General features: G+C 43.2%; 1 protein-coding gene across 4 annotated transcripts in view; it reads left to right on the top strand.

The window, feature by feature from the left end:
• The first annotated feature begins 308 nt into the window (after positions 1–308).
• LAMA3 (laminin subunit alpha 3) overlaps positions 309–26,940 on the top strand; it is a 279,417-nt gene continuing 252,785 nt past the window's right edge. For 3 of the 4 annotated variants that reach the window (XM_040479219.1, XM_040479218.1, XM_040479217.1), the window contains exon 1: positions 309–1,122. In XM_040479219.1, coding sequence (XP_040335153.1) covers positions 826–1,122 — 297 coding nt within the window. In that variant the 5' untranslated portion in view covers positions 309–825. The remainder of the gene's footprint in view (positions 1,123–26,940) is intronic. The other variant, XM_040479220.1, reaches the window with a different exon arrangement.

Genomic DNA, 26,940 nt, shown 5'->3' with positions numbered 1-26,940 from the left:
TTGGGGGGACAGGGAGACAGAGCATGAACGGGGGAGGGGCAGAGAGAGAGGGAGACACAGAATCGGAAACAGGCTCCAGGCTCTGAGCCATCAGCCCAGAGCCTGACGTGGGGCTCGAACTCACGGACCGCGAGATCGTGACCTGGCTGAAGTCGGACGCTTAACCGACTGCGCCACCCAGGCGCCCCTATTGGCTGTCTTTTAAATGTGTATGTCCCGCCACTCCCAATTCTCCCTCAGCTCCTTGGATCCCAGACTCGGTACGTGGCGGCAGTGCCGTTTCTGTCGTTGGCGCACAGTGTCTGAGAATTGACGGGACTTGTCTTTTGACAATTGAGACTTGTCCGGGAAGCCACAATGTCTTTGATGTAAGTTCTGCAGGCAGCGCCAGCTTGCTCTGATGTCTCACCCAAATTCTCTGCAAGCCGACTCCCTTGTCCGAGGTCCAGAGCTGGCTTTCCTCACTGGTGTGTGACCGTGAGTAGCTGGAGAGGAAAAATATCTGATTTCTGCGCGGGGCGTGGGAAGGTGGGGCGGTCCCGGCCCCCGCCGCAGCCGCCAGGGTAGGAGCCCGGGAACGCCTTCCGCGCTCCCCGCCCGCGAAGTTTGCAGCGCGCAGCGCGTTCGCAGACCTCGTCTCCTGGCCCGAGTCTGGGCGCTGTCAGTTCCTGCTCCGTTGGTTGCCGGCTCCAGCCGCTGCAGGTTCCAGACCAGAGAAGCCGCCCCCACGCCGCGGGCTCCAGGCGCGTGGGGCGGGGGTGCGGTCGGCCGCCGCCCACACCCCGGGCTGAGCTCGCTCTTCCCGGGAGGATCGTGCGCTGCAGGATGGCGGCGGCTGCGTGGGCTCCAGGCTGGGCAACGAGGCCAGTCCTGCTTCTGCTGCTGCTGCTGCTGCTGCTGCCGCCGCCGCCCCTGCTGCGGGCGGTGAGCGCCTCTCGGGAACCCCGGGCCGCGGCCCGGCTCAGCCTGCACCCGCCCTACTTCAATCTGGCGGAGGCGGCGAGGATTTGGGCCACCGCCACCTGCGGGGAGCGGGAGCCTGGCGGCACGCGGCCCCGGCCCGAGCTCTATTGCAAGTTGGTGGGTGGGCCCACCGCCCCGGGCAGCGGCCACACCATCCAGGTAAGGTCCTGGAGCGAGCGAGGGGTGGCAGGGGGCGGGGCCCCCTCCCCGGGCCCCCTCCCCGGGCCCCCTCCCCGCTCTGCCCAGCGTGCTCAGCCCAGCGACTGCGCGCGGAGGGAGGGGGTCCTTCCCCAGAGTACGCTGGAGAGCCCAGGTGACCGGGACGGGGTCCCCCAGCCCCTCGCGGGCCGGCGACCCCGGTGGTAGGCGCGGTGCGGAGGTGCGAACCTGCGGGGCACCAGGCTTGCAGACGCGCCGCCCGAGGCAGGGACGGGTAGAGCGCGCGAGGTGAGTGAAGGCTGAGGTTAAGTTTGGGCGCGCTGAGCAGAAAGTCCCAAGGTGCGTCCCGAAGTGCGTACACAGTACGGAACTGTCGCCCCGTCCTGCCGTCCTGCCCCAGTCACTCAGGTAGCGCCTGACCAGGCCTTGAGTGCCCTGGACGCCTCCTCCTAGGCCCTTCTTTCTCCCCGACCTTATTCGGAGAAGTTGGTAGCAGTGGGTTTCCGTGGCGTATTTGGAGAGAACTTTTAGGTTATATCGGTAGTATCACTCCGATGTCACCCAAAAGATGCACCTCACCGCACCGCCTGAAGTGCCACCATTCAGGGTCTCTGGGGCGAGTGAGATGAAATGGGGAGCAATGGACGCGACGCTCAGGGTCCGTCAGAGACTCAGTGCGAACACCTGGTGCGAATGATAGCGTTGCTGGTGCTTAATCAGCATCTGGACGTGTGCCAGGTGCTGACACAGGACCCTCACAACAGCTCTGGGAACTGGATCCGGGAGCAGGTTGAGAAACGTGCCAGCGCCTTCAAGTAGGGTAGGGAGATTTGAACCCAGTCCTGACTCTAAATTTTCTTTACACTGAGCCATAATTCATAATTGCCTCCCTCCTTCTACTGGGAAATATTGCTGAGGAATAGGAAAGTGTTGCCGGAAGAGGGAGTGATTTTGGAGCTTGGGCTCCAAAGGCAAACGATTGTCATTGAGAATCTAGGTCAGTGTTGTAGAAACTCTTGGTTGTGCATTTCCATAAATAACAACTTGTTGAACATGCAATTATAAATTGTGTGCATGTATTGCTTTATTAGTATATTGTGTGTACTATAAAACACACAAGAATAGAAATAAAATTGAAATGACAATGATGAAAATACTTTTAATTTTATTAACAGCGCCTATTAATTTTGCTTTCTCTAAATACCTAATTTGTTATTGTGTAGAGTTATTTATAAATATCCAGGTGTAATTATTTATATAAATAGTTTTGACGAGTTGAGCACTTACAATCCAGCAATTCAAGGTTGGTTTTACATTAATGCTTGAAATTAGTGATTGTCCTAGCTGGAAAGATACTTCAACAACAACAACAAAAAAATGGGTAGATTCCAGAAGGACTGCATTGACCACTGAGTTCCAGAACCAGCTACATAATCACAGAGTACAGTGCAAAATGAAAATGTGGAGCACCTTGTCCAAAAATTATGAATTTCAAATGGTGATAGCGGAATATTAAATTAACTGAGGAGACTTTCTGAGCGTGGGATTCTGTGTAACTCCACAGGTCTGATATTGCCTGAATTCATTAAATCATGGTACTCATATTTCTGCCCCATCCTTCAGTTATTCTAAAAATTTTTTAAAGTAGACACTTGGCCAGTCAATGTTTGCTTTTCAAATGGCATTAAGTACTTCTTGGTAGGAAGGTATTGTGTTTTAGTGGAAGGTAGGAAGGTAGTGTGTTTAGTGATTCAAAACTCACTGCAAGTCCTTTTTTTTTAATATTAAAATATATTACAAAATTCTGTGTCCATGTTTTTAAAATGTGCAAACATAAGAAATTTTAGAGTAACACAATTCTGTCTTTTCAACAGCCAAAAAATGAAACATTTCCAAACATCTATTTCCCAAAACACTCTTTTCAAAGTGTACATTTCTTGGGGCACCTGGGTGGCTCAGTCGGTTAAGTATTTGACTTGGGCTCAGGTCATGATCTCGCGGTTTGTGAGTTTGAGCCCCATGTTGGGCTCTGTGGTGATAGCTCAGAGCCTGGAGCCTGCTTCGGATTCTGTGTCTCTCTCAATCTCTGCCCCTCCCCTGCTCATGCTCTGTCTCTGTCTCTCAAAAAATAAATAAACATTAAAAAAATTTTTAAAAACATTAAAAAAAACCCAAAGCATCCATTTCTTTAGAACAGTATTTACCTTTTCACACATTGTTAAAACAACACCTTTACCTTGGTAAGTACCCTTATTTTTTGTAAATATCTGTCAGGTCGTGTACTACTGGCAGCCCATGTCATCCCAGAAAAAGCAGATTTGGAATTTTTGTGGAAAAAAAAAAAGTGTGACTCATCTTGAAATTTCAAATTCTTTCAAGTAGGTTACCATGAGAGAACCGGTGAATCTGTGCCATCAAAACAATTTCATTATCACTCCTCCTTGTAGTACAAGTTTGGAACTGTTTTGCCCTTCAGGAGAATAGAATCCACATGTCCACTTAACCAGGCACATGCAAGCTTTGATGTGTCATGGTCAGATGATAGTTGGTGGAACCCCTCCTCCTCTTCCCTTGGACAGACAGACTCTCAGGACCATTGTGACCAGGTGACTTGAGGACAGGGTAAAGGCCCTATGCCATCTGCACATTCAATATTAGTAAGACTGAGTTTCTTCATTTTTAAGTAAAATAAACAAGTTTTAATATTCCCTTCTGCCATCCCATTGGATTGTCTGGCACATCCAGCTTGGAGAGAACTGTCCTAATTACGGAAAGAGTAAACGCAAGCAGAAGAAAGGTATCAAAGAAATTTTCAGCTGTCTCCTCTCCCATGGATTTGCCTAGGAATGGACTGATCTTCATTCCCCTCCTCACTGGTTGTTTTTTTTGTTTGTTTGTTTTGTTTTGTTTTGAGTGCTCATAGGTTGATACTACTTTTTGGAGGTGCAGAAAAGTCCTATTTTCTGGTCTGATGGAGTTTCCTTGGTCCTTAAACCTTGGTTCACAGTCCTAGATAGAGTAGGACAGTCTGCTGAATGACTGCATTTCTAGGCCAGGCCATAGACAGTGGAAAAATAATGCCATCTGGTGTTATGCCGTATTCTTCCGTAAAAATAAGGAGAGCAAAAGTTGCTGCTGAATGGTGCTTTCTGCTTTCACAGTTGAGGGCTTGAGGAGATCTCACTGATTGCTCACGTGAGAGGTTCTTACCTAATGAGGACAGAGAAGACAGGGAAAGGGAGTTCTAAGAGCTGGGCTATGAGATGCTCACTCTAGCCCATTGTTGGCAACACCTAGTATAGACCCTGCCTTTCAGAAAACTGTGGGGTGATGGGAGATTAGTGGGAAAAGGAAGAGAGACTGGGATTGATCAATTGGTTGTACCCGAATGATGATGATCTTGAATCTTACTTATGTATAGCTCAAGATGGGAAATAGAGAAGAGTTAATAAGTTCTATTTCTTTCAGCTTTCTAAAAATAAATCTTTAGGGCCAGCCAGGGTTTAGAATTTCAGGCAGAAGGATTTTGCAAAAAATGTAAAAAATGAATAAAAGTCATGTCTTTGAATAAAACCTGGGCTTATGGTTCTGATTCTGTAATAATAATTCTGATACTTGAATGGTAGCACGTGTCGATAGGTAGAGGATTTTAAAAGTCTGAGGTTTTTGTTTGTTGTGTGAAAAGTATCTGCTGTGGTTTCTCTGGACTTCAAATTCATTAAATAAGATTTTATATACTTGTTACTGCTCAGACATAAAGTTTTTGGTGTTTGAGAGCTCTGTGATTCAGGGATTTTGTCTGTCTGGTTCACAGCTGTATCCCATGCTTAGCCGCAAAGGCTGGTACAGTATATGTGCTCAGAAAATATTGAAGGAGAGGATGGTGAAGACACAGCTAAAGGCAGTAAAGAAGTTTGTAAAGAATATACAAGGAAAATGCACAAATTAATTCTATTCCGCTGAGAAGAAACTCCCACTGAAATCTGTCACACTTTATGCTTCAATTTTAAATGTTTGCTTACCTATGGAATCAAAACACATTATTATTTCTGACATCTGCTAAAGATGATGGTAAAATGTTAGTGGAAGGTTGCATTGAAAATATAACCTTGTGTTTGGTTTAGTTTGGCATTAACACTACACTCATAAGGAACGAAGTGAACCTATTTACCAAATATATGATGCCGATTTTGTACATTGACAATTCAACACATCTTTTGTATGTTCCTTAATTACATTATAATTTATGTGTTGGAACGTGTATCTAACCTGAATGACAGTGGTAGGGGAGCTTGCACACACTGGTCAGTTAACAGCCAAGAGCAGGAATGCTTGGCACAAAGCAGGCTAGGTTGTGTGTTTGTGTAACTCGGACTAATGGTCATAAACAGGAAACTCAATTTCACTAAGGCTGTTTATAGAACTATTGTGAAAGAGAAACCATTTGTTAGCTTCAACAAGGGCATTTTCCTTTGTGAAACTGATAGGAAAGTCTGGAGCAAGGGCTGAGAAATTAAGACATTTATTATTCCACTGATACATTTGTAACAATTCTTAGGTGTGTTATTTTGAAACTTCAGACAGATGACTCCAGTCAGCAATTTAAAGATGAATAATCCTTTTTTAAATTTTATTTTTTAAAATTTACATCCAGGTTAGTTAGCATATAGTGCAACAATGATTTCAGGAGTTGATTCCTTAATGCCCCTTACCCATTTAGTCCATCCCCCTTCCCACAACTCCTCCAGTAACCCTCTGTTTGTTCTCCGTATTTAAGAGTCTCTTATGTTTTTGTCCCCTTCCCTGCTTTTATATTATTTTTGCTTCCCTTCTGTAATGTTCATCTGTTTTGTATGTTAAAGTCCTCATGAGTGAAGTCATATTTGTTTTTCTCTAATTTCGCTTAGCATAATACCCTCTAGTTCCAATCATGTATTGCAAATGGCAAGATTTCATTCTTTTTGATTGCCCAGTAATTCGCCATTGTATACATATAGCACATTTTATTTATCCATTTATCAATTGATGGACATTTGGGCTCTTTCCATACTTTGGCTATTGTTGATAATGCTGCTATAAACATTGGGGTGCATGTGCCCCTTCGAAACAGCACAGCTGTATCCCTTAGATAAAAACCTAGTAGTGCAATTGCTGGGTCATAGGATAGTTGTATTTTTAATTTTTTGAGGAACCTCCATACTTTTTTTCCAGAATGGCTGCACCAGTTTGCATTAAAGATGAATAATACTTTTTAAAAAATGATTTTCCTAATAGTTCTGTGTTTATGGACATTGGCCAAAGTTTAGCAATGAAAGTTTATGCACAAATCATTTGGAGAAGACAATTTCCTCTGGAGAGCCACGTTCACTCACCAGGGTGAGGTGGAACATGGTTCCACATAGCAGGACGTCAGCAATTTAATTTTTTTCCTCAACAGAGGTGCCTGGATGGCTCAGTAGGTTAAGTGTCCGACTTCAGCTCAGGTCATGATCTCAGGGTTCATGGGTTCAAGCCCTGCATCGGGTTCTGTGCTGACAGCTCAGATCCTGGAGCCTCCTTCAGATTCTGTGTCTCCCTCTCTGTCTGCCCCTCCTCTGTTCATGCTCTGTCTCTCTCTCAAAAATAAAATAAACATTAAAAAATTTTAAAAACTTTTTCTCAACAAATCACAGACTACTGGAGCTCATGGACTTTCAGGGCTGTTGAAAGTGAATAGTTGGAAATGTGAATGTTCAGTCCTTGAATTGCAAGATCTTACTTCATGCTCTGAATTACCTGTGCCATTGAGAATGTGGATCATTTAATCTGAGAAAAAGAAGTATGTAGTCATAGGCAAAGGAAAGGACTTGTAAGAAAACTGTGCTTAACTCATTACAGAAAGTTAGCTGTGTGCATTTTACATCTTCAGTGCACATATGAGTGTGAAAACTACACATTTTCTTCATATTTTTTACCAAAACTAGACTGAAGTATGAGTCATTTTTAACAGCTTTATTGAGGTGTAATTTAAGTACTATAACATGTATCCATTGTGTGAATTAAATATTAAAAAAATTTTTTTTAATGTTTATTTACTTTTGAGACAGATCTCAAGTGAGGGGAGGGGCAGAGAGAGAGGGAGACACATAATCCGAAATAGGCTCCAGGCTCTGAGCTGGCAGCATAGAACCCGATACGGGACTTGAACCCACAAACCGTGAGATCATGACCTGAGCCGAAGTCGGACTCTCGACCAACTGAAAAATATTTAATTCAGGCGCCCCTGAATTAAATATATTTTAATTAATTTATAGAGTTGTGCAACTATCACTAGAATCCAGTTGTAGAACTGGATTTCCATCGGCTGCAAAAGTTTTCTTGTGTTTATGCTTTCAGTTTCTCTACTAGTATTATTTTTGTCTCTAAAAATTTCCCATTTCTGTAAATTTCATATAAATGAAATTATACAATATGTGGTCTTTTGTGTCTGACTTCTTTCACTTGGCATAATGATTTTGAAGTTCATTAATATTTTTGTATGATTTAGTAGTTTGTTTCTTTTTCTTGCAGAAAATAGTATTCCATTGTATAGCTACACCTCACTTTCTTTATCCCAATCAAGGACATTTGGATTGTTTTCAGGTTTGGGCTCCTATAAGTTAATGCTGCCATGAACATTCACAAACGAATCTTTGTGTAGACATATGTTTTCAGTTTCCTTGGGTAGATTCCTAGCTGTGGAATTGCTAGATCACATATTAAATTTATATTTAAGTTTTCGAGAAACTACTTATTATTGAAATGGAGAACTGATGTCTCCAACTAATATTATGGAACTATTTATCCCTTCAGGTCCCTCAATTTTTGCTTCTTGTACATATGAGGCTTTTTTGTTTGGTATAGATATATTTAAATTGTTATATCTTCTTGAAGGATTGGCCCTTCCCTCGTTGTGTAATGTCTGTCTTTATCTTTTGTAACAATTTTTAACTTAAAGTTTATTTTGTCTGGTATTAGTATAACTATCCCAGCTCTTTTTGGGTTACTCTTTACAGGGAATGCCTTTTTCTATTCTTTCACTTTCAATTTATTTGTGTCTTTGTGTCTAAAGTGAATCTCTGGTAGATCTGTATCATGTTTTTTGTTTTTTAATCCATTCTGCAAATCTTTGCCTTTTAATGTAGAAGTCTAATCCATTTACATTTAGGGGCGCCTGGATGGCTCAGTCGGTTAAGCGTCCGACTTCAGCTCAGGTCACGATCTCACTGTCCGTTAGTCCGTGAGTTCGAGCCCCGCGTCGGGCTCTGGGCTGATGGCTCAGAGCCTGGAGCCTGCTTCCGATTCTGTGTCTCCCTCTCTCTCTGCCCCTCCCCCGTTCATGCTCTGTCTCTCTCTGTCTCAAAAATAAATAAACGTTAAAAAAAAATTTTAAGTGATTATTAATATGTGATAATTTATAAGCCTAATCCATTTACATTTAAAGTAGCCTTACTTCTGCCATTTGTTACTTGTTTCCTATATGTCTTCTATTTTTTGGTTCCTCAATTCCTCCATTCCTACCTTCTTTTGTGTTTAATTTCTTTTTCTAATGAACCATTTTGATTTCCTCATTTACTTTTCTGTATATTTTTTGGTTATTTTCATAGTGATTACTTGAGTTGATATAAACTTAGCATCAGTGGCATCTAAAATTCTGCTTCTATACAGGTCTGTTCCCACTCTTTATGTTATTGTCACAAATTAGATCTTTTTTTTTTTTTAAAGTTTATAGAGAGGTAGCAAGCGCATGAGTGGAGGAGGGGCAGAGAGAGAAAGAGGGAGAGAGAGAATCCCAAGCAGGCTCTGCACTGTCAGCACACCTGATATGGGACTTATTCTCACAAACCTTGAGATCATGATCTGAGCTAACATCAAGAATCCAATGCTTAACTGACTAAGCCCCTGAGGCGCCCTAATAAATTAGATCTTTTACATTGTTGCCCATTGACATACATATATAATTGTTGTTCTGTGCATCTCTTCTAAATCATATGGGACAAACCAAAAATTCAATAATGCTGGCTTTTGTATTTATCTATGTGGTTATCTGTCCTGGTATTTCTTATTTCTTTGCATGGCTTTGAGTTATTGTCTAGTGTTCTTTCATCTCAGCTGAAAGACTCCTTTAGCTTCTCTAGCTTTTTAACCTTCAATAGAGCAGGTCTACTAGCAATAAACTCCTTCGGCTTTTGTTTATTTGGGAGTGTCCTCATTTCTCCCTCATTTTTGAAGAATAACTTACCAGGTACGGAATTCTATTTTCCTCTCAACATTTTAAATATGTTATCTCCATGCCTTCTGGTTTCCATGGTTTCAGATGAGAAATAGGCTGTTAATATTATTGAGGATCCCTTGTATGTGATAAATTGTTTCTCTTTTGCCGCTTTCAAGATTATTTTTGTCTTTTCTTTTTAATGTTCATTTATTTATTTTTGAGAGAGAGAGTGTGTGTGCACAGTGGAAGGACAGAGAGAGAGAGAGGGAGACAGAGAATCTGAAGCAGGCTCTGAACTGTAAGTGTAGAGGCCAATACGAGGCTTGAACTCACAAACCATGAGATCATGTCCTGAGTCCAAGTCGGACGCATAACCGACTGAGCCACCCAGATGCCCCTCTTTTTGTCTTTTGACAGTTTGATTACAATGTGTCTTGGTGTGGACCTCTCTGAGTTTTTCCTACTTGGAGTTAAGTTTCTCGCTGTGTCCACTGAAGGGATCTAGAAGCAATGATACACTGGTAACAATGAACATATACTAAATGGTACCTCATACCCAGATCTTGGTTTCTAAACACCACACCCGTAAGAAACAAACAAACAAATGATGCTTCTGGAAAAACAAGTTGGTTCCAAGGAAGGAGAAAAAATAAATAAAAATTGGCACTGGAATAGGCAGCTAAGTCGGGTAAGTGTCTGACTTTGGCTCAAGAGTTCAAGCCCTGCATCAGGCTCTGTGCTGACAGCTCAGAGCCTAGAGCCTGCTTTGGATTCTGTGTCTCCCTCTGTCCCTCCCCCACTCATGCTCTGTATTTTTCTGTCTCTCAAAAATGAATAAATGTTGAAAAAAAATTTTTTTTTATCAAGAGTTCTTTTAAGAATGAAATGTACAGTACATTATATAGTGAACATATTTGGCATGCTAAATAATCCACCGGCAAAGAGACTTTTACAGAGTAACTGTTAAATTGTTTTGGTACTGTATTAATGACTAGTTTAGATATTATTTATTTACATAGGGGCACATTTTTATATCAGTTGAAGAAACATTTTGCAGGGAGAGTGGTGGCGGAGTTGGATGAGCAGCGGCTATCTGTGCGGCCGGCCCTGGAGACAGAGGGGTGTGCTTCCTGCATCTGACTCTTGGTGTCGGCTCAGGTCATGATCTCACAGTTGTGAGATCATTGGCTTTGCGCTCATAGCATGGAGCCTCTTTGGGATTCTCTCTCTCCCTCTCTCTCTGCCCCTCCCCCACTCCTGCTAGCTCTCTCTCAAAATAAATAAATAAACATTAAACAAATTTTAAATGACCAGAGGCTTTAGCAGCTGCTCATTTGAAAATGCCAGCGGAATTGAATGCACAAGTTGAAAAGTATAAGGAAAAACTAAGACAGCCTAAAGAACAAAAAAAGGAGACAGATGATTGAAATGTGGGACAGCATGCGAGGAGGAAAAAGTTACAAAGGAAATGCGAGAAAGCCTCCAGGAGAAGACATTCCTGGGCCTTCTACTTCATCAGTCATCCTGAAGAGAAAATCTGACAGAAAGCCTTTGCAGGGAGGTGGTGACAACCCTTTGTCTGTTGCAGAAAGTGGAGCGTGCTCCTGCGGAGGCCCGTCCTCTGATAGACGAGGCTAAGAATCTCCTTAGTGTCGCTTTTGGCTTTCCCAAGATGAATCCATAACCCTCAGTTCGGTCGCCTTATGCACGCTTTTCACGTTGTGCGTGAAGGGGAGGGAGGCTTTTTCCTCTTCTTTACGACACCTGCATCTTCGGTGGTTGAAGTCAGCATGGGGTATAGACATCACCACTAGCAGTGGTGGCAGTGGTCACACTTCAGTGAAGCCAGTGGCTGGGTTCATTGATCTCGTAGGTAATTGCTAGTTGGTAGTTAAAGGCCTCCGGGTGATGAACAGTCTTGATTAAAGAGATCTAGGGATGGTTCTTCAAGTTAGATGTCCCTGCTGGTCTGACAGTCTGTGGGATGGGTTGTGCCACATGATGTCTTCCTGGTAAATGGTGAGCCCGCCAGCGAGGATTATTGATGCAGACAGTTGATGGGGTTGTTTCTCTGTATGTAAAAAGAAACTGTTAAAAAAAATCCAAAGAACATTTTTAGCATCTTTATTAAATTCAAGGAAATTTCTTTATGCACTTGAATTTGTTTATCAAACATTAAACAACTTTTTATCATTCTAAAAAAAGGTAACTTTTTTTTTTTTTTTGGAGGGGGAGGTATTAACTTTTTCAGGCCAATTTTGGTGGCAAGAATACATTCTTCCAGATCATAAATTTTTTTCTGGTTGTGATTTAGGCTTTCATGAGCCTGCATTAACCCTTGCTCAACATTCTGGAACCATTTGCCTAGTGAGGAAAAGACTTTCTCAATGGTACCTCAGTGGTCCTAGTCAGTGGAACTGACTGCATACATGGGCTCCTGGCCAAGGGACAAGTGGCGACTGAAATCCAGCCTGGGCAAGGCTGTATCTGCTCAGGGGCAGGGAGCCTTTTTTTTCTGCTTCATATAAAAAGAGCTTTTTGCATGAGCTAGCAGGGCCTTGATCAGATCCCTCATGCCAACAGGGTGGAAACTGCCCTGGGGAAAGCCAACTCATTGAGTCTCACGTGTTCTGCCAGTTTTTCAGTGTCATAAACATATTGTACTTTCTTAGTGGTTTTCCCATCCTGAATGCTCAGAAAATACATGTGCGATTAACAAATGGATATTAGCCAGAAAGGAAGATGAATTTGAATTCGATTATTTATGCATAGCTTAGCTGTGAGAAGTGGGGAAAAGGAACAATTCTGTACTACTTTCAAGTTACACCATATATTGCCTGTACTGTGTACAGAAGTGATACCAAATAAAGAGGCAGCATGGTGACTAATAGCGATCAGGGGACTTAGTCTGCTGCTCAGTGCAAGGTGTAAATTTCACACTTAGGCAATATTTACTGATGCTTGCTTGGTACTGTTGTAAAGCACCTTACATGTACTGACTTCTTAATCCTGACAGCAGTTTGTCAAGGGGGTATTCTTAGCATGCTCATTTTACAGATGAGGAAACAGAAGCACACAGAGGTTCAGTATGTGTTTAAGATCAGAAAGCTAGCGCGTGGTGCAGCCCTGTGGCCGCAGAGTTCATGCTCTTACTATCCTATGCTGCCACTGCCAGGCTAACTGCCCCTCCCCCAGAGTTTCAGCCAAACTATGCACCACCTTGCTAATTCCATTCATGACCTAGGAGCCATTTGTTTTCACATCTAATGTCCTTATTAGATCTTTAGCTCCCTGAAGGGGGGCGCCGCATTTTCCTGCTCATGTCTGTCTTCCCTGTGGTGGTGCATCACAGATACTCCATAGATGCTTTTTTTTACGTTATTTATTTTGAAAGAGAAAGAGCATGCATGAGAGTGGGGGAAAGGCAGAGAGAGAGAGAGGAGAGAGGGGATCCCCTGTGGGGCTTCATCTCATGACTGTGAGATCACGACCTGAGCTGAAATCAAGAGTTGCCCACTTAACTGACTGAGCCACCCAGCCTCCCCTCCATAGATGCTTTTTGAAGAAACTTTCAAAGGCTGATACCATCATAGAATTTTCATACTATAGCAACACCTGCATAGAAGTGCTGTTTGACCAAAAAGTACCTGGATTTCAATAACCTGCCTTTGGAAGACAGTTGTGGCCCTGATGTGTTGAATTGCAAAGTAGAGATATCTGATATAGTGGTTGAGACCACTATAGTCTCCACCTAGTCACTGGACTAGGGCTGGGCCACCAGAAGCGGCAAGAGGCAAGGAAGGATCCTTCTGCAGATTTCAGAGGAAACAGGGCCCTGCCAACACCTTGGTTGCAGACTTCTAGCTTCCATACTATGAGACAAGACATTTCTGTTGTTCTAAGCCGGTTTATGGCACAACGTTTTCAATGGTGGCCCTGGGAGACTAATACACTGTTAGTCGGTTTGGGCTGCCATAACAAAATACTATAGATTGGGTAACTTGCAAGCAACAGAAATTTATTTCTCACGGTTCTAGAGGCTGGGAAATCCGAGGTCAAGGGCAGATTCAGTGTCTGGTGAAGGCCCACTTCTAGTTTATATTTTTTTGCTGTGTCCTCACATGGTGGGAGAGGTGAGAGATCTCTCTGGGGCCTCTCTTGTAAGGGCACTAAGCCCATTCAACTCATCCTAATACCATCATCTTGGGGGTTAGGTCTTTAACATATGAAATTAGGGGGGCATCAATATTCAGTCCGTATTAGTAACTTTAAATCAGATAATCAGTCTCTCAGTGAGTCAGTAGTACTTCTTGACTATTCAGTGTATGAGTTATCTGTGTATGGGAGAGTGGAGGATGAAGGGCCCTGCATGAGACTCTCCAGGTAGTTCTAGGGTCTCTGCTTTTGAGACTTTGCAACCTAGCAACTCAAAATATCTCTAAGTAGAATGAGTATTGTTCTTAGCTGAACAAATATTTAGGGATCACCCACACTGAGGCATCTTTAAATATGAAGAACATATCAGAGGGGCATAAAATAAGGATTGACTAATGCAGGTGAGACCGTGGAAGTTTCTTGGATACTGTGAGCCTTGGATTCCTTTCTGCATAGAGCCCAGTGGTTGGATGATTCCTTTCCCACTAATGAGGGCTCACGGGCTATGTCAGGGGGAAGGGTGGGGTTGTGAAGTGAAAGGCCCAATTCCCTATGTCCTGGGATTGGCTCTGCAGAGACTAAATATTGCTGAGGATTTGTGTGCACAGAAGACACTGGTGGCAGAGATTCTATGCAAGGTAGTTTGCACAGGGATTTGATGAGAACAAAAACGTCAGACTTTCACATGTTCCTGTCTGTCTTCTCTGTTTCCAGGTGGCTTTCCTATTTCATTTTGACACCTGATCACTTAATGTATCTTTAATGTGATTTTGAATGTTTTTAATGAACCAGAAATATGAACAGAAAATGGAGGGAGACCTCATTAGGAAAAATCTCTTGGTAAGATTGCCATAAACTAGTTGAGTTTTTTTTTTCTTTTGTTTTATTTCATGATCTTTTAGGTCAACTTAGTAGACTTCCATCTGAGTAAAAATATAGCCATGGAATTGACTCTTTCCAGTAGTGATAAAGTCTTCGTTCCGTTTCCCTGAGCACCATGGAAGTCTCTGTAGCTCTCATTCACTTGGTGTTACCTGCAGCCTCCGTTCTCTTTGATCGCTTGCTCGCTTTGGTCCTGGGTGTTGTTTTCTCTGGCTCTTACATATAGCACTTACCACTCTAGCTTAGGAGAATCGGGGCTGAAACAAACCATGGTAGAACTGCTTGACTAACCACAAGGAAGATGAGGCCAGGGGCCTTCAGAGCCATTACGGAGATGTTTGTAACTGGCGGTTCTCCACCTTCACTGAAGGCAAAATAGAAGGGGATGTGTCATGTTGCAGCACAAGGGATTGAGATCGGCTATGGAAAGAGCTGCCAGGGCAGAGTGTACTCAACCACTGAAGGGATATTTTGAGAAGAGAGCCCTTTGCTAGGTCAAAATCCTGTGTGCCATCTTTTAGGCCCATCCGTAGAGAGCTACAAGGCAGGGCTCCCGGGGAAGCTGTGCTCCCCACACCAGACCTGTACCCAAGGAGGGACTTGCAGCCAAGGATTCGGGTCCCCCTGGTACCAGCTGTGCCCATATGTGTTTCTGCACTCTCAGCCCCAGAGCCTCTATTGAGAGACCTCCAGTGGAGGTCCCTGGCACTTCCCAGGTGCCTCCATGGGGACTTCTCATGGGTGCTAGAGCTGAGGCAGTTTTTCCCACTCTGACTGTTTTCCTACTCCTGCTCTTCCCTTCTCCTCATTGTCAACCCTCTGGGCTCATAAAAAGGCAGGAGCCTTTGGACTTGGGTCCCTGGGGAGTGAGATACTTCTCCTGTCATCTGACCCCTGCCTGGTGCTGCACCATGGGGAAAAGTGGATCACTGGGACGCCGGCATCTTTTGTCTCTTGCCTTCACTATTACAGTAAGTGAATACAATTTTGATTACTACTTTCAGATTGGTTTGTTGTCCTCACTGATCATCTCAGCACCTGGAAGCTCAAAGGAGCTGGTAGAAGTTTTGTGGATGCTGCTGCTGCTGTTGCTGCTGCTGCTGCTGCTGCTGCTTCTTCTTCTTCTTCTTCTTCTTCTTCTTCTTCTTCTTTTTAATTTTTAATGTTTTTATTTACTTTTGAGGGAGAGAGAGAGAGTGAGCGGGAGCAGAGAGAGAGGGAGACACGGAATCCAAAGCAGGCTCCAGGCTCCGGGCTGTCAGCACAGAGCCTGATGTGGGGCTCGAACTCACAAATGTGAGATTGTGACCTGAGCCAAAGTTGGACGCTTAACCGACTGAGCCACCCAGGTGCCCCGCCCCGTGGATGCTTCTTAATGTAGATTCTTATCAATGAAGGAAAGAACTGCTACCTGGAGATGTGTGTGTACACACATTTGTGTGTAATATCATCTGTTCCTGTATTGAACAAATATAAATTGACATTTATGTGCCAGGCACAGAGGATGGGGATGCAGTGGGCCAAGAATACAAATCTGAACAAGGCAGGGAAAGTCCCTGCCTGCATGGAGGTGACATTCTAAGGGGAGACTGCAACCGATGAGTAAACAAATATAATTCTAGACTGCTATTGTGTCCTGGAGAGAGTTAACAGGATTTTGTCATAGTGATTAATGAAGGGAAACTTCTCTAGGTTGGGTAGATGGAGAGGCTTTCCTAAGGAGGTGTTATTGGTACAGAAACCCAAGGGTTGAGAAGAAATCAGCCCCATCAAGAGGATGGGAAAATGTGTTCCATGCAGAGGGAACAGGTACGAGGGCTTGGAGGTAGGAATGTGCGTGTCATGTTCTAGGAATTCAGGAGGCCATGCTGCCCTAGTTATGTATTAAAATATTTTTTTATTATTTTTGAGAGAGAGAAAGCATATGAGTGGGGAAGGAGCAGAGGGAGATTGGGAGAGAGGATCTGAAGCAGGCTCTGTGCTGACAGCAGGGAGTCCGATGCGGGGCTTGAACTTACGAACGTTGAGATCATGACCTGGGTAGAAGCCTGACACTTAACCCACTGAGCCATCTAGGCGCCCCATGTATTTTGAATGTTACGCCTGAAAGAGACTTCTGTATCCTTTCCAGAATTTATAAATACTTCATTTTATTTTTGTATGTATTTATGCCCTTTCTGGTCCTCAAAAGAATTTAGGTGACTGATGAAATTCAAAAACGTTAGACATGGGGCGCCTGGGTAGCTCAGTTGGTTGAGTGTCCAACTCTTGATTTCGGCTCAGGTTATGATCTGACATTTGTGGGATTGAGCCCCACTGTGAGTGCAGAGCCTGCTTGGGATTCTCTCTCCCTCTCTCTCTGCCTCTCTGAAAATAAATAAATTAACTTGAAATCGTAAAAAAAATTAAAACATTGTACAAAAGAGTTGGGGGAACGGGACAGTGGGAAAATAGAACTGATGAGTATAATTACTTTGTAAGGAGATCAATAACTGAAATGGACTTGAAAGAGAAAGGCTTGGCTTGAGGAATGAATCAGATCAGGGTCAGACTATCTCCCTAAGGGCAGTGTCTGACTTTTAGCAGGTCAGTAGCTGATGGTTGAATGAATGTACAATTAGGGCAGACCTGTTCTCACAAATCTAGGCTTTGGCATGAAACTCTTAGGAGGAAGTACTTTGGGTTTGGGGCATTGAGTGGGCAAGCAAAAATGTGACATGGCTCACTTCGTAAACCTGAGCTTGTGTTAGAGCAGGTGACCTACATGCGAGTACAAGTGCAGGTGACCCCTTATTGCCAGTGAAATGCCAACACGACATGGAACGAGAATAGAGGGAGAAGTGGAAGGAAGAGGAATCTATGGAGATCATTAAAATAGGAGTTTAAAAACTTGCAGAAAGAACTTCTGGGGCTCTTTCAAGAAGGAGCCGGTTGGTCCTGGAACGCCCAAAAGTAGATTGTGTAGTGTCAGGATTAAGAACATGGGCTTTGGAATTAATCGAGCTCGCTCTGAAAGCAGCTCTTCCTAAGGATGTGATCCTGAGTGAGTCATATAACCTCTGTGAGCCTTGGTTTCATCTTTTGTAAAATGGGGATACAATAAATACCATTTAGTTCATAAGGTTATTCTGAAGATTACGTGAAGAAAACCATGTGCATCTGGGACATAGTATTTAATAAGTGGTAACTCTAATTAAAGGTTATTGAAAAAGTAGAGATATCAAGGCCTTGATAAAGAGGCCAGATGGGATAGCTGGGGTAGATTGGGAGAGGGAAACCTCTTTTTTTTTTTTAAAGTTTTTTTTTTTTCAACGTTTATTTATTTTTGGGACAGAGAGAGACGGAGCATGAACGGGAGAGGGTCAGAGAGAGAGAGGGAGACACAGAATCGGAAACAGGCTCCAGGCTCTGAGCCATCAGCCCAGAGCCTGACGTGGGGCTCGAACTCACGGACCGCGAGATCGTGACCTGGCTGAAGTCGGAGGCTTAACCGACTGCGCCACCCAGGCGCCCCGGGAGAGGGAAACCTCTTGAATGGAAAGAAATCACAGGGGAGAAACATGTTATGGCCAACAGAATGACCAGCATTTTCTTTCTTTGCTCTCTGATTTGGCCACGACGGGAAGGTAAGCAAGGAGGGTCGGTAGCTGAGAAGTCTCTGAAACAGGAGAGGTACCAGCTAAAGATGGGAGAGCTGAGTTGAGCACCGGTAGCGCTTCCTGGCCAGAGCAGGCAGGTGGTCAGAAGTTAGGAGCTGAGGATGGGCCCTGGGAGTCCCTGAGGGAATGAGCAAGTAGATTTCCATTAGAGGAGAAAAAGCAGGATTGGATTTAATTACACTGTGTTTTCTAGTGAGTTTAGTGACAAGGGTGTAAGTCTATAATTTCCTGTTGTTTTTTTTAACATCGGGAGTTTAGCTTCTGACATTAAAGGTCAAATCTCTCTCTCTCTCTCTCTCTCTCTCTCTCTCTCTGTCTGTCTGTCTCTCTCTCTCTCTCTCTCTCTCACACACACACACACACACACACACACACACACACACACACTTCTTTCACCCATCTGCTCCTCTTCATCACTAATTAACTCGTTTATCAATTTCTAGTGTATTTCCTGAAGTAACAAAATAGTTTATGCCATTTTAATTTCCCGACTAAATGAACAAATGTTAAGTGCCTACTTTCTGCCAGATGCTGTTCTGCGTAGTGAACAAGTCTCTGCTACCAAGGCACTTACAGTGCATTAAAGATGATGGCAAAATTAGCAAATGGAAGTGCTTCCTGCTCAGAAGAAAGAGAAAGCAGATAAGACCATGGAAGTGTACTTGATCTTAGCCAGAAGGCAGAGAAGCGGTTGGGACAGTAGAAGCAGATGGCAGAGTACAGCATTGCTTTTGATGGAGTGGACAAGGAGGACTTCTCAGACAAGGGATTTAAGTCTGGGAAAAGCATGTTCTCCAGAGAGGGAACAGTAAATGCAAAGACGCTGAGGCAGGAGCATACTTGTGTCGGCGTGGGTTGAATAGAGTGATTGAGGGGAAAGTGGGAAGTGGGGGTTGTGTTTGTCTCCTGATAGGAATGATCCAGTAGAGTGCTAAATTGAGATGCAGGAGAGTGTGTGTTTAGAGGGTGTAATTGCAGATGCAAAGCCCTTGAGCCCTTGGGCAGGAGGGACAGATTCAGTCTTTGTGGGAGATGGGGCAACTTTGGAGCACAGACAGCTTCTCTGCAGCAGTGGGAGGCAAGGAGGGTGTGTGGGCACAAATGCAGGGAAATTTGTGGGTTAGGAAGATGAGCAAATTCAGTAAATTCATCAGGAGAAGGGAAGAGGGAAGAGGAAGGAGGAGGTTTGAGGAGCATCGAGAATGTGCGAATTAATTTCTAGGAGAGTAAAAGAGAATAGAGTGAAACATTGTATCTGAGCATCCTTCCCTGGGTTCCTGTCTCCGCTGCACCACTTGGGCAAGTTGCTCAACCTCTTTGAGCCTCTGTCTCCTTATCTGCAAAAGGGCCTAATGATTGCACTCACCTTGATAGATTTATTGTGCAAATCAAGTCACCATGTGCAAAGTGCAAGGTGTCCTGTCTGGCATGTAGATGTTCCCTTTGGTCATCACTACCATCCATGCAGCTACTTCTGTGGCTGCTGCTGAGAGGGTCACTAGTGACTAGTGGTCACTGCCTGTGCCTGTCACCGCTGCCTCTGTGGTCCCAGACTGCAGTGTGTGGAAGATTCAGCTGAGGCACTTGCTAAAAATTCTGATTCTTGGGGCACCTGGGTGGCTCGGTCGGTTAAGCGTCTGACTTCAGCTCTGGTCATGATCTCATGGTTCAGGAGTTCGAGCCCCGCATCGGGCTCTGTGCTGACAGCTCAGAGCCTGGAGCCTGCTTAGGATTCTGTGTCTCCCTCTCTCTACCTCTCCCCGGCTCGCACTCTGTCTGTTTCTCTCTCTCTCTCTCTCAAAAATAAATAAACACTAAAAAAAAAAAAAAAAAAAGATAATACCTATGGAAAAAAAATTCTGATTCTTGGCCTGCCTCTCGCCAGAGACACAGCCTCCAGGCAGGGGTGCAGGACCTGAGATCTGAATTTTAAACAAACACCCCAGTGGCCTGCTGGCAATCCTGATGGTGAGGGATCACTTTATGGATGACATCTCTTTGACTCTTTACAACCACTGCATATGATTGGAGGATTAGCCCATTTTAGCAAAGAGAAAACAGGGCTCAAGGGAGGCTAAATAATTCAGCAAACATGTAACTTGTGGAGGCAGGATTTAAACCTCCATCGTTCTACTCCGAAACGCACCTTTTTGAAATGAGTTGAAAAAAGAAAACCTCCAGAATTTGGCTTGTAGGGACACCATTTTTGAGTAATAAGTGTAAATTTTGTAGACATTTTCTTCTCTGCAAAAATTTTTCTTATCTTTAAAAAAATACCTGGAATAGGGGTGCCTGGGTGGCTCTGTCAGTTGAGCATCTGACTTCAGTTCAGGTCATGATTTCATGGTTGGTGAGTTCGAGCCCTGCGTTGGGCTCTGTGCTGACAGCTCAGAACCTGGAGCTTCAGATTCTGTGTCTCCTTCTCTCTCTGCCCCTTCCCCACTCACGCTATGTCTCTGTCTCTGTCTCTGTCTCTCTCAAAAATAAATAAACATTAGAAAAAAAATACCTGGAACCAACCTTGAGCCCTTTGCTTTAAAGATTTCTCAAATCCTTACCTCTGGGACCTCAGCACACTACATGTGTATGCTGCACTTGTGGGGTGAAATCTGTGGGGTGCAGAGCTGGGCGCTCTCTTGTGCTGTGTAATTACCCTTCATCCACCCTGTGCAGACATATGGGTCTGCAGGAAATGGGCAAATTGCTTGTCTTAATCATCAGTAACCACGCTGATGTGCTTTTGTGCCTTTCAGAAGGGGGAATTCTGAAGAAGGTCTGGGAAGGAGCAATCTGGTTTTTAAGTTTATTTATTTTATTATTTTGAGAGAGAGGAGAGAGAGACGGAGAGAGAGAACAAGCGGGGGAGGGATAGAGAGAGAGAGAGAGAGAGAGAGAGAGAGAGAGAATTCCAAGCAGGCTTCCTGGTGTCAGCTCAGAGCCCAACTCTGGGCTCAATCTCACGAACTCTGAGATCATGACCTGAGCCAAAACCAAGAGTCAGGACACTTAACTGACTGAACCACCCAGGCCCCCCTGGGAAGAGCAATCTTATGTTTGGAATGGGCACACTCCAGAATGTTCTGCACATCATGGCTCCGGCTGGCTTGGGTTGAGGACTTCAGACAGTGCCTTTAAGGCATGTGGCTTGGGGACCTTTGTGAGTGATGGCTAGGAGAAGGTTGTGGTGGCATGAATGAGCTGATACATAATTCGGCTGTTGACGGCCAAGTGTGGTTAAGTGCTTCTGTTGCTGGGTTTGCTGAGCCAGCCGTGAGAGCATTCATCCACACTTCTGTGGGACAGGGTGCTTTCCGGAGCCGGGTTTCTGTCCCAGGTTGGGGGCAGGTGTGTGGAAAGTTGCAGAACTGCTGTTTCAGTCTGTCCAAATGTAAGACAGGGCTAGTTGATGGAGCTCCCAGAGCAGCTAGATCAGCATGGAAGGCATCTGGCTGTGAGTAACATTACCAGACCCACACACAGGGCCTGGTTCCTACACGTCCTGGCTGTGTGGTTTGAGGTGAGGCACTTCACCTCTCTGAGCCTTCTCTTCCTCAAACCTTTGAGTTCTCAATACCTCGATATAAGCTTGGGAGTGTTGTGAAGATAAAGCAAAATCAAGCATGGCATGCCTCTCCTGCCTTCCCACATCCCTGTGCTAGCTCGATTCCAACACCTTTCAGTAATACGTGGTGTTTCGGCCACTTCTCTTCTCGCTAAATCTTTAGGGACAGGGGTCTTAGGGACAACTCTTAGTGTTTGTGTGTTTGTTTTTAATCCCTGCCATCCAACTCAGTGCTCTACATGTGTAGGCAGTTCTGAAACGGCGAATAAAGGAATGAGTGTTCAAACAATAAAATTATATTAGGGAGCACTGCTGTAATATCGGCCTCTAGTTTCTTAGAACCTTACAGTGTTATACTGTGAATTTAGATGGGAAGCATTGTATAGGAGAGGATTTTAGCTGAGGACAATCATTAAAAATGTTAGGAACTAGGAAAGACTTTTTTCCTGTGCTTCTGAAAAAGCCACTTGGTGGGTCTCTGAAACATTGGGCTTCTCTTCTGGGACCTTCCAACCTTAGATCTCAACTCTGTTTCATTGTTTATTTGAACAATTCTGTCCCCTTTCCTTCTGGCCCCTTCTGTTATATTTGCTGTTTTTCATACGGCTAAGCTAATAATAGCCTTGACACAATTCAGAGCATGCATCCCTTGTCCCTATTCCCAAGAGAAGTCCCTTGTCCTTGTCTTTTAGTGTCTTCCTCTCTGGAATACAGAGGCATACCCGCACAGGTTTGTCACATGGATGGATGAATAATCGAACACAAGAGTGAAAGAATCCTCCTCTTCTCTTTGTCTCCCTCTTCTCTGACTTCTCTCAGTTTTGGTCTTGCTTTCATTTACTCCTAAGGTTTTTTTGTTTTTTTTTTAAGTTTATTTATTTATTTTGAGAGAGAGAGAGAGAGAGAGAGAGAGAAGGGGGGAGAGAGAGAGAGAGAGAGAGAGAGAGAGAGAGAGAGAGAGACACTCACAATCCAAAGCAGGCTCCACGCTGTCTGCACAAAGCCCGATGCGGGGCTCCAACCCACGAACTGTGAGATCATGACTTGAGCTGAGATCAAGAGTCAGATGCTTAAATGACTGAGCCATCCCGGCGCCCCTATTTATGGGGATTTAAAAAATATTGGACCTCAGAGACAGAGTTGGATTATGGGTTATTCATAACCCTCTGTTTAATGACATGCTTTCATCATTGGTCTTTGCATGGTCTGGATTAATGTATATGTGATGGATGGATGGATGGATTTTAAATAGTATAACAAGCATCCAAGTATCTGCTACCAAAACCAAAAACAATGCCTTGATAATAACATCTATCTAACCATACAGTTTCCTCACCTCCTGTCTCTCTGTTTCCCACAGTCTGGGATAACCATCATTCTGAATCCTTTATTAATTTTTCTTTTGTATATAGTTTTCATTACAACTCTGTATATTCCTAAGTAGTAAGTCCTTCTCATTTGGGTTGCTCGTGTTGTCAAATATATTCATTTATTCATTGTTGGTCATTTATTAATTCCTTGTGTAAATACACTGCTGTGATTCATTGTCACTCCTGTGGCTGTGGGTAATTAGGTTATTCCCAGGATTTTGACCTTGTGAACAGTGCTTCTGTGAATATTCTTGAATATGATGTCATCAAGATTGTGCAAGAGTTTATGGGTTATGAGCTTGCGAGTAGAATTCCTGGGTCACAAGAAATGTGAATTTTCGACATTATGAGATAATGCCAAAACAGTTTCCAAAGTCTTTGTGCCGATTCATACTCATACCATATCCTTTCCAATCCTGGTTATCCTCACATTTTTTTTTTAATATATGAAATTTGTTGTCAAATTGGTTTCCATACAACACCCAGTGCTCATCCCAAAAGATGCCCTCTTCAATGCCCATCACCTACCCTTCCCTCCCTCCCACCCCCCATTAACCCTCAGTTTGTTCTCAGTTTTTAAGAGTCTCTTATCCTTTGGCTCTCTCCCACTCTAACCTCATTTTTTTTCCTTCCCCTCACCCATGGGTTTCTGTTAAGTTTCTCAGGATCCACATAAGAGTGAAAACATATGGTATCTGTCTTTCTCTGTATGACTTATTTCACTTAGCATCACACTCTCCAGTTCCATCCACGTTGCTACAAAGGGCCATATTTCATTCTTTCTCATTGCCCTGTAGTACTCCATTGTGTATATAAACCACAATTTCTTTATCTATTCATCAGTTGATGGACATTTCGGCTCTTTCCATAATTTGGCTATTGTTGAGAATGCTGCTATAAACATTGGGGTACAAATGCCCCTATGCATCAGAACTTCTGTATCCCTTGGGTAAATTCCCACTGCTGGGTCATAGGGTAGGTCTGTTTTTAATTTTTTGAGGAACCTCCACACCGTTTTCCAGAGTGGCTGCACCAATTTGCATCCCCACCAACAGTGCGAGAGGGTTCCCGTTTCTCCACATCCTCTCCAGCATCTATAGTCTCCTGATTTGTTCATTTTGGCCATTCTGACTGGTGTGAGGTGATATCTGAGTGTGGTTTTGATTTGTATTTCCCTGATGAGGAGTGATGTTGAGCATATTTTCATGTGCTTGTTGGCCATCTAGATGTCTTCTTTAGAGAAGTGTCTATTCATGTTTTCTGCCCATTTCTTCACTGGGTTATTTGTTTTTCGGGTGTGGAGTTTGGTGAGCTCTTTATAGATTTTGGATACTAGCCCTTTGTCTGATATGTCATTTGCAAATATCTTTTCCCATTCCGTTGGTTGCCTTTTAGTTTTGTTGATTGTTTCCTTTGCTGTGCAGAAGCTTTTTATCTTGATGAGGTCCCAATAGTTCATTTTTGCTTTTAATTCCCTTGCCTTTGGGGAATGTGTCGAGTAAGAAATTGCTGCAGCTGAGGTCAGAGAGGTCTTTTCCTGCTTTCTCCTCTAGTGTTTTGATGGTTTCCTGTCTCCCATTCAGGTCCTTTATCCATTTTGAGTTTATTTTTGTGAATGGTGTAAGAAAGTGGTCTAGTTTCATTCTTCTGCATGTTGCTGTCCTGTTCTCCCAGCACCATTTGTTAAAGAGACTGTCTTTTTTCCATTGGATATTCTTTCCTGCTTTGTCAAAGATTAGTTGACCATACGTTTGTGGGTCTAGTTCTGGGGTTTCTATTCTATTCCATTGGTCTATGTGTCTTTTTTTGTGCCAATACCATGCTGTCTTGATGATGACAGCTTTGTAGTAGAGGCTAAAGTCTGGGATTGTGATGCCTCCTGCTTTGGTCTTCCTCTTCAAAATTACTTTGGCTATTTGGGGCCTTTTGTGGTTCTGTATGAATTTTAGGATTGCTTTTCCTAGCTTCAAGAAGAATGCTGGTGCAATTTTGATTGGAATTGTATTGAATGTGTAGATAGCTTTGGGTAGTATTGACATTTTAACAATATTTATTCTTCCAACCCATGAGCACGGAATGTTTTTCCATTTCTTTCTATCTTCTTCAATTTCCTTCATAAGCTTTCTATAGTTTTCAGCATACAGATCTCGTACATCTTTGGTTAGATTTATTCCTAGGTATTTTATGCTTCTTGGTGCAATTGTGAATGAGATCAGTTTCTTTATTTGTCTTCCTGTTGCTTCATTGTTAGTGTATAAGAATGCAACTGATTTCTGTACACTGATTTTGTATCCTGCAACTTTGCTGAATTCATGTATCAATTCTAGCAGACTTTTGGTGGAGTCTATAGGGTTCTCCATGTATAATATCATGTCATCTGCAAAAAGTGAAAGCTTGACTTCATCTTTGCCGATTTTGATGCCTTCGATTTCCTTTTGTTGTCTGATTGCTGATGCTAGCAGTTCCAACACTATGTTAAACAACAGCGGTGAGAGTGGACATCCCTGTTGTGTTCCTGATCTCAGGGGGAAAGCTCTCAGTTTTTCCCCGTTGAGGATGATGTTAGCTGTAGGCTTTTCATAAATGGCTTTTATGATGTTTAAGTATGTTCCTTCTATCCCGACTTTCTCGAGGGTTTTTATTAAGAAAGTGTGCTGGATTTTGTTAAATGCTTTTTCTGCATTGATTGACAGGATCATATGGTTCTTATCTTTTCTTTTATTAATGTGATGTATCATGTTAATTGATTTGTGAATGTTGAACCAGCCCTGTATCCCAGGAATGAATCCCACTTGATCATGGTGAATAATTCTTTTTTATAAACTGTTGAATTCAATTTGCTAGTATCTTATTGAGAATTTTTTCATCCATATTCATCAGGGATATTGGCCTGTGGTTCTCTTTTTTTACTGGGTCTCTGTCTGGTTTAGGAATCAAAGTAATGCTGGCTTCATAGAATGAGTCTGGAAGTTTTCCTTCCCTTTCTATTTTTTGGAATAGCTTGAGAAGGATAGGTATTATCTCTGCTTTAAATGTCCGGTAGAATTCCCCAGGGAAGTCATCTGGTCCTGGACCCTTATTTGTTGGGAGATTTTTGATAACTGATTCAATGTCTTCGCTGGTTATGGGTCTGTTCAAGCTTTCTATTTCCTCCTGTTTGAGTTTTAGAAGTGTGTGGGTGTTTAGGAATTTGTCCATTTCTTCTAGGTTGTCCAGTTTGTTGGCATGTAATTTTTCATAGTATTCCCTGATAATTGCTTGTATTTCTGAGGGATTGTTTGTAATAATTCCATTTTCATTCATGATTTTATCTATTTGGGTCATCTCCCTTTTCTTTTTGAGAAGCCTGGCTAGAGGTTTGTCAATTTTGTTTATTTTTTCAAAAACCAACTCTTGGTTTCATTGATCTGCTCTACAGTTTTTTTAGATTCTATATTGTTTATTTCTGCTCTGATCTTTATTATTTCTCTTCTTCTGCTGGGTTTAGGCTGTCTTTGCTGCTCTGCTTCTATTTCCTTTAGGTGTGCTGTTAGATTTTGTATTTGGGATTTTTCTTGTTTCTTGAGATAGGCCTGGATTGCAATGTATTTTCCTCTCAGGACTGCCTTTGCTGCATCCCAAAGCATTTAGATTGTTGTATTTTCATTTTCGTTTGTGTCCATATATTTTAAAATTTCTTCTCTAATTGCCTGGTTGACCCACTCATTCTTTAGTAGGGTGTTCTTTAACCTCCATGCTTTTGGAGGTTTTCCAGACTTTTTTCTGTGGTTGATTTCAAGCTTCATAGCATTGTGGTCCAAAAGTACGCGTGGTATGATCTCAATTCTTGTAAACTTATGAAGGGCTGTTTTGTGACCCAGTATATGATCTATCTTGGAGAATGTTCCATGTGCACTCGAGAAGAAAGTATATTCTGTTGCTTTGGGATGCAGAGTTCTAAATATATCTGTCAAGTCC

This window comes from Herpailurus yagouaroundi, unplaced genomic scaffold (assembly GCF_014898765.1).
Source record: "Herpailurus yagouaroundi ecotype Mexico unplaced genomic scaffold, PumYag 142, whole genome shotgun sequence".
Taxonomy (NCBI): domain Eukaryota; kingdom Metazoa; phylum Chordata; class Mammalia; order Carnivora; family Felidae; genus Herpailurus; species Herpailurus yagouaroundi.
The sequence above is the reverse complement of the archived record's forward strand: the minus strand, read 5'-3'. Positions and strand labels throughout refer to the sequence as shown.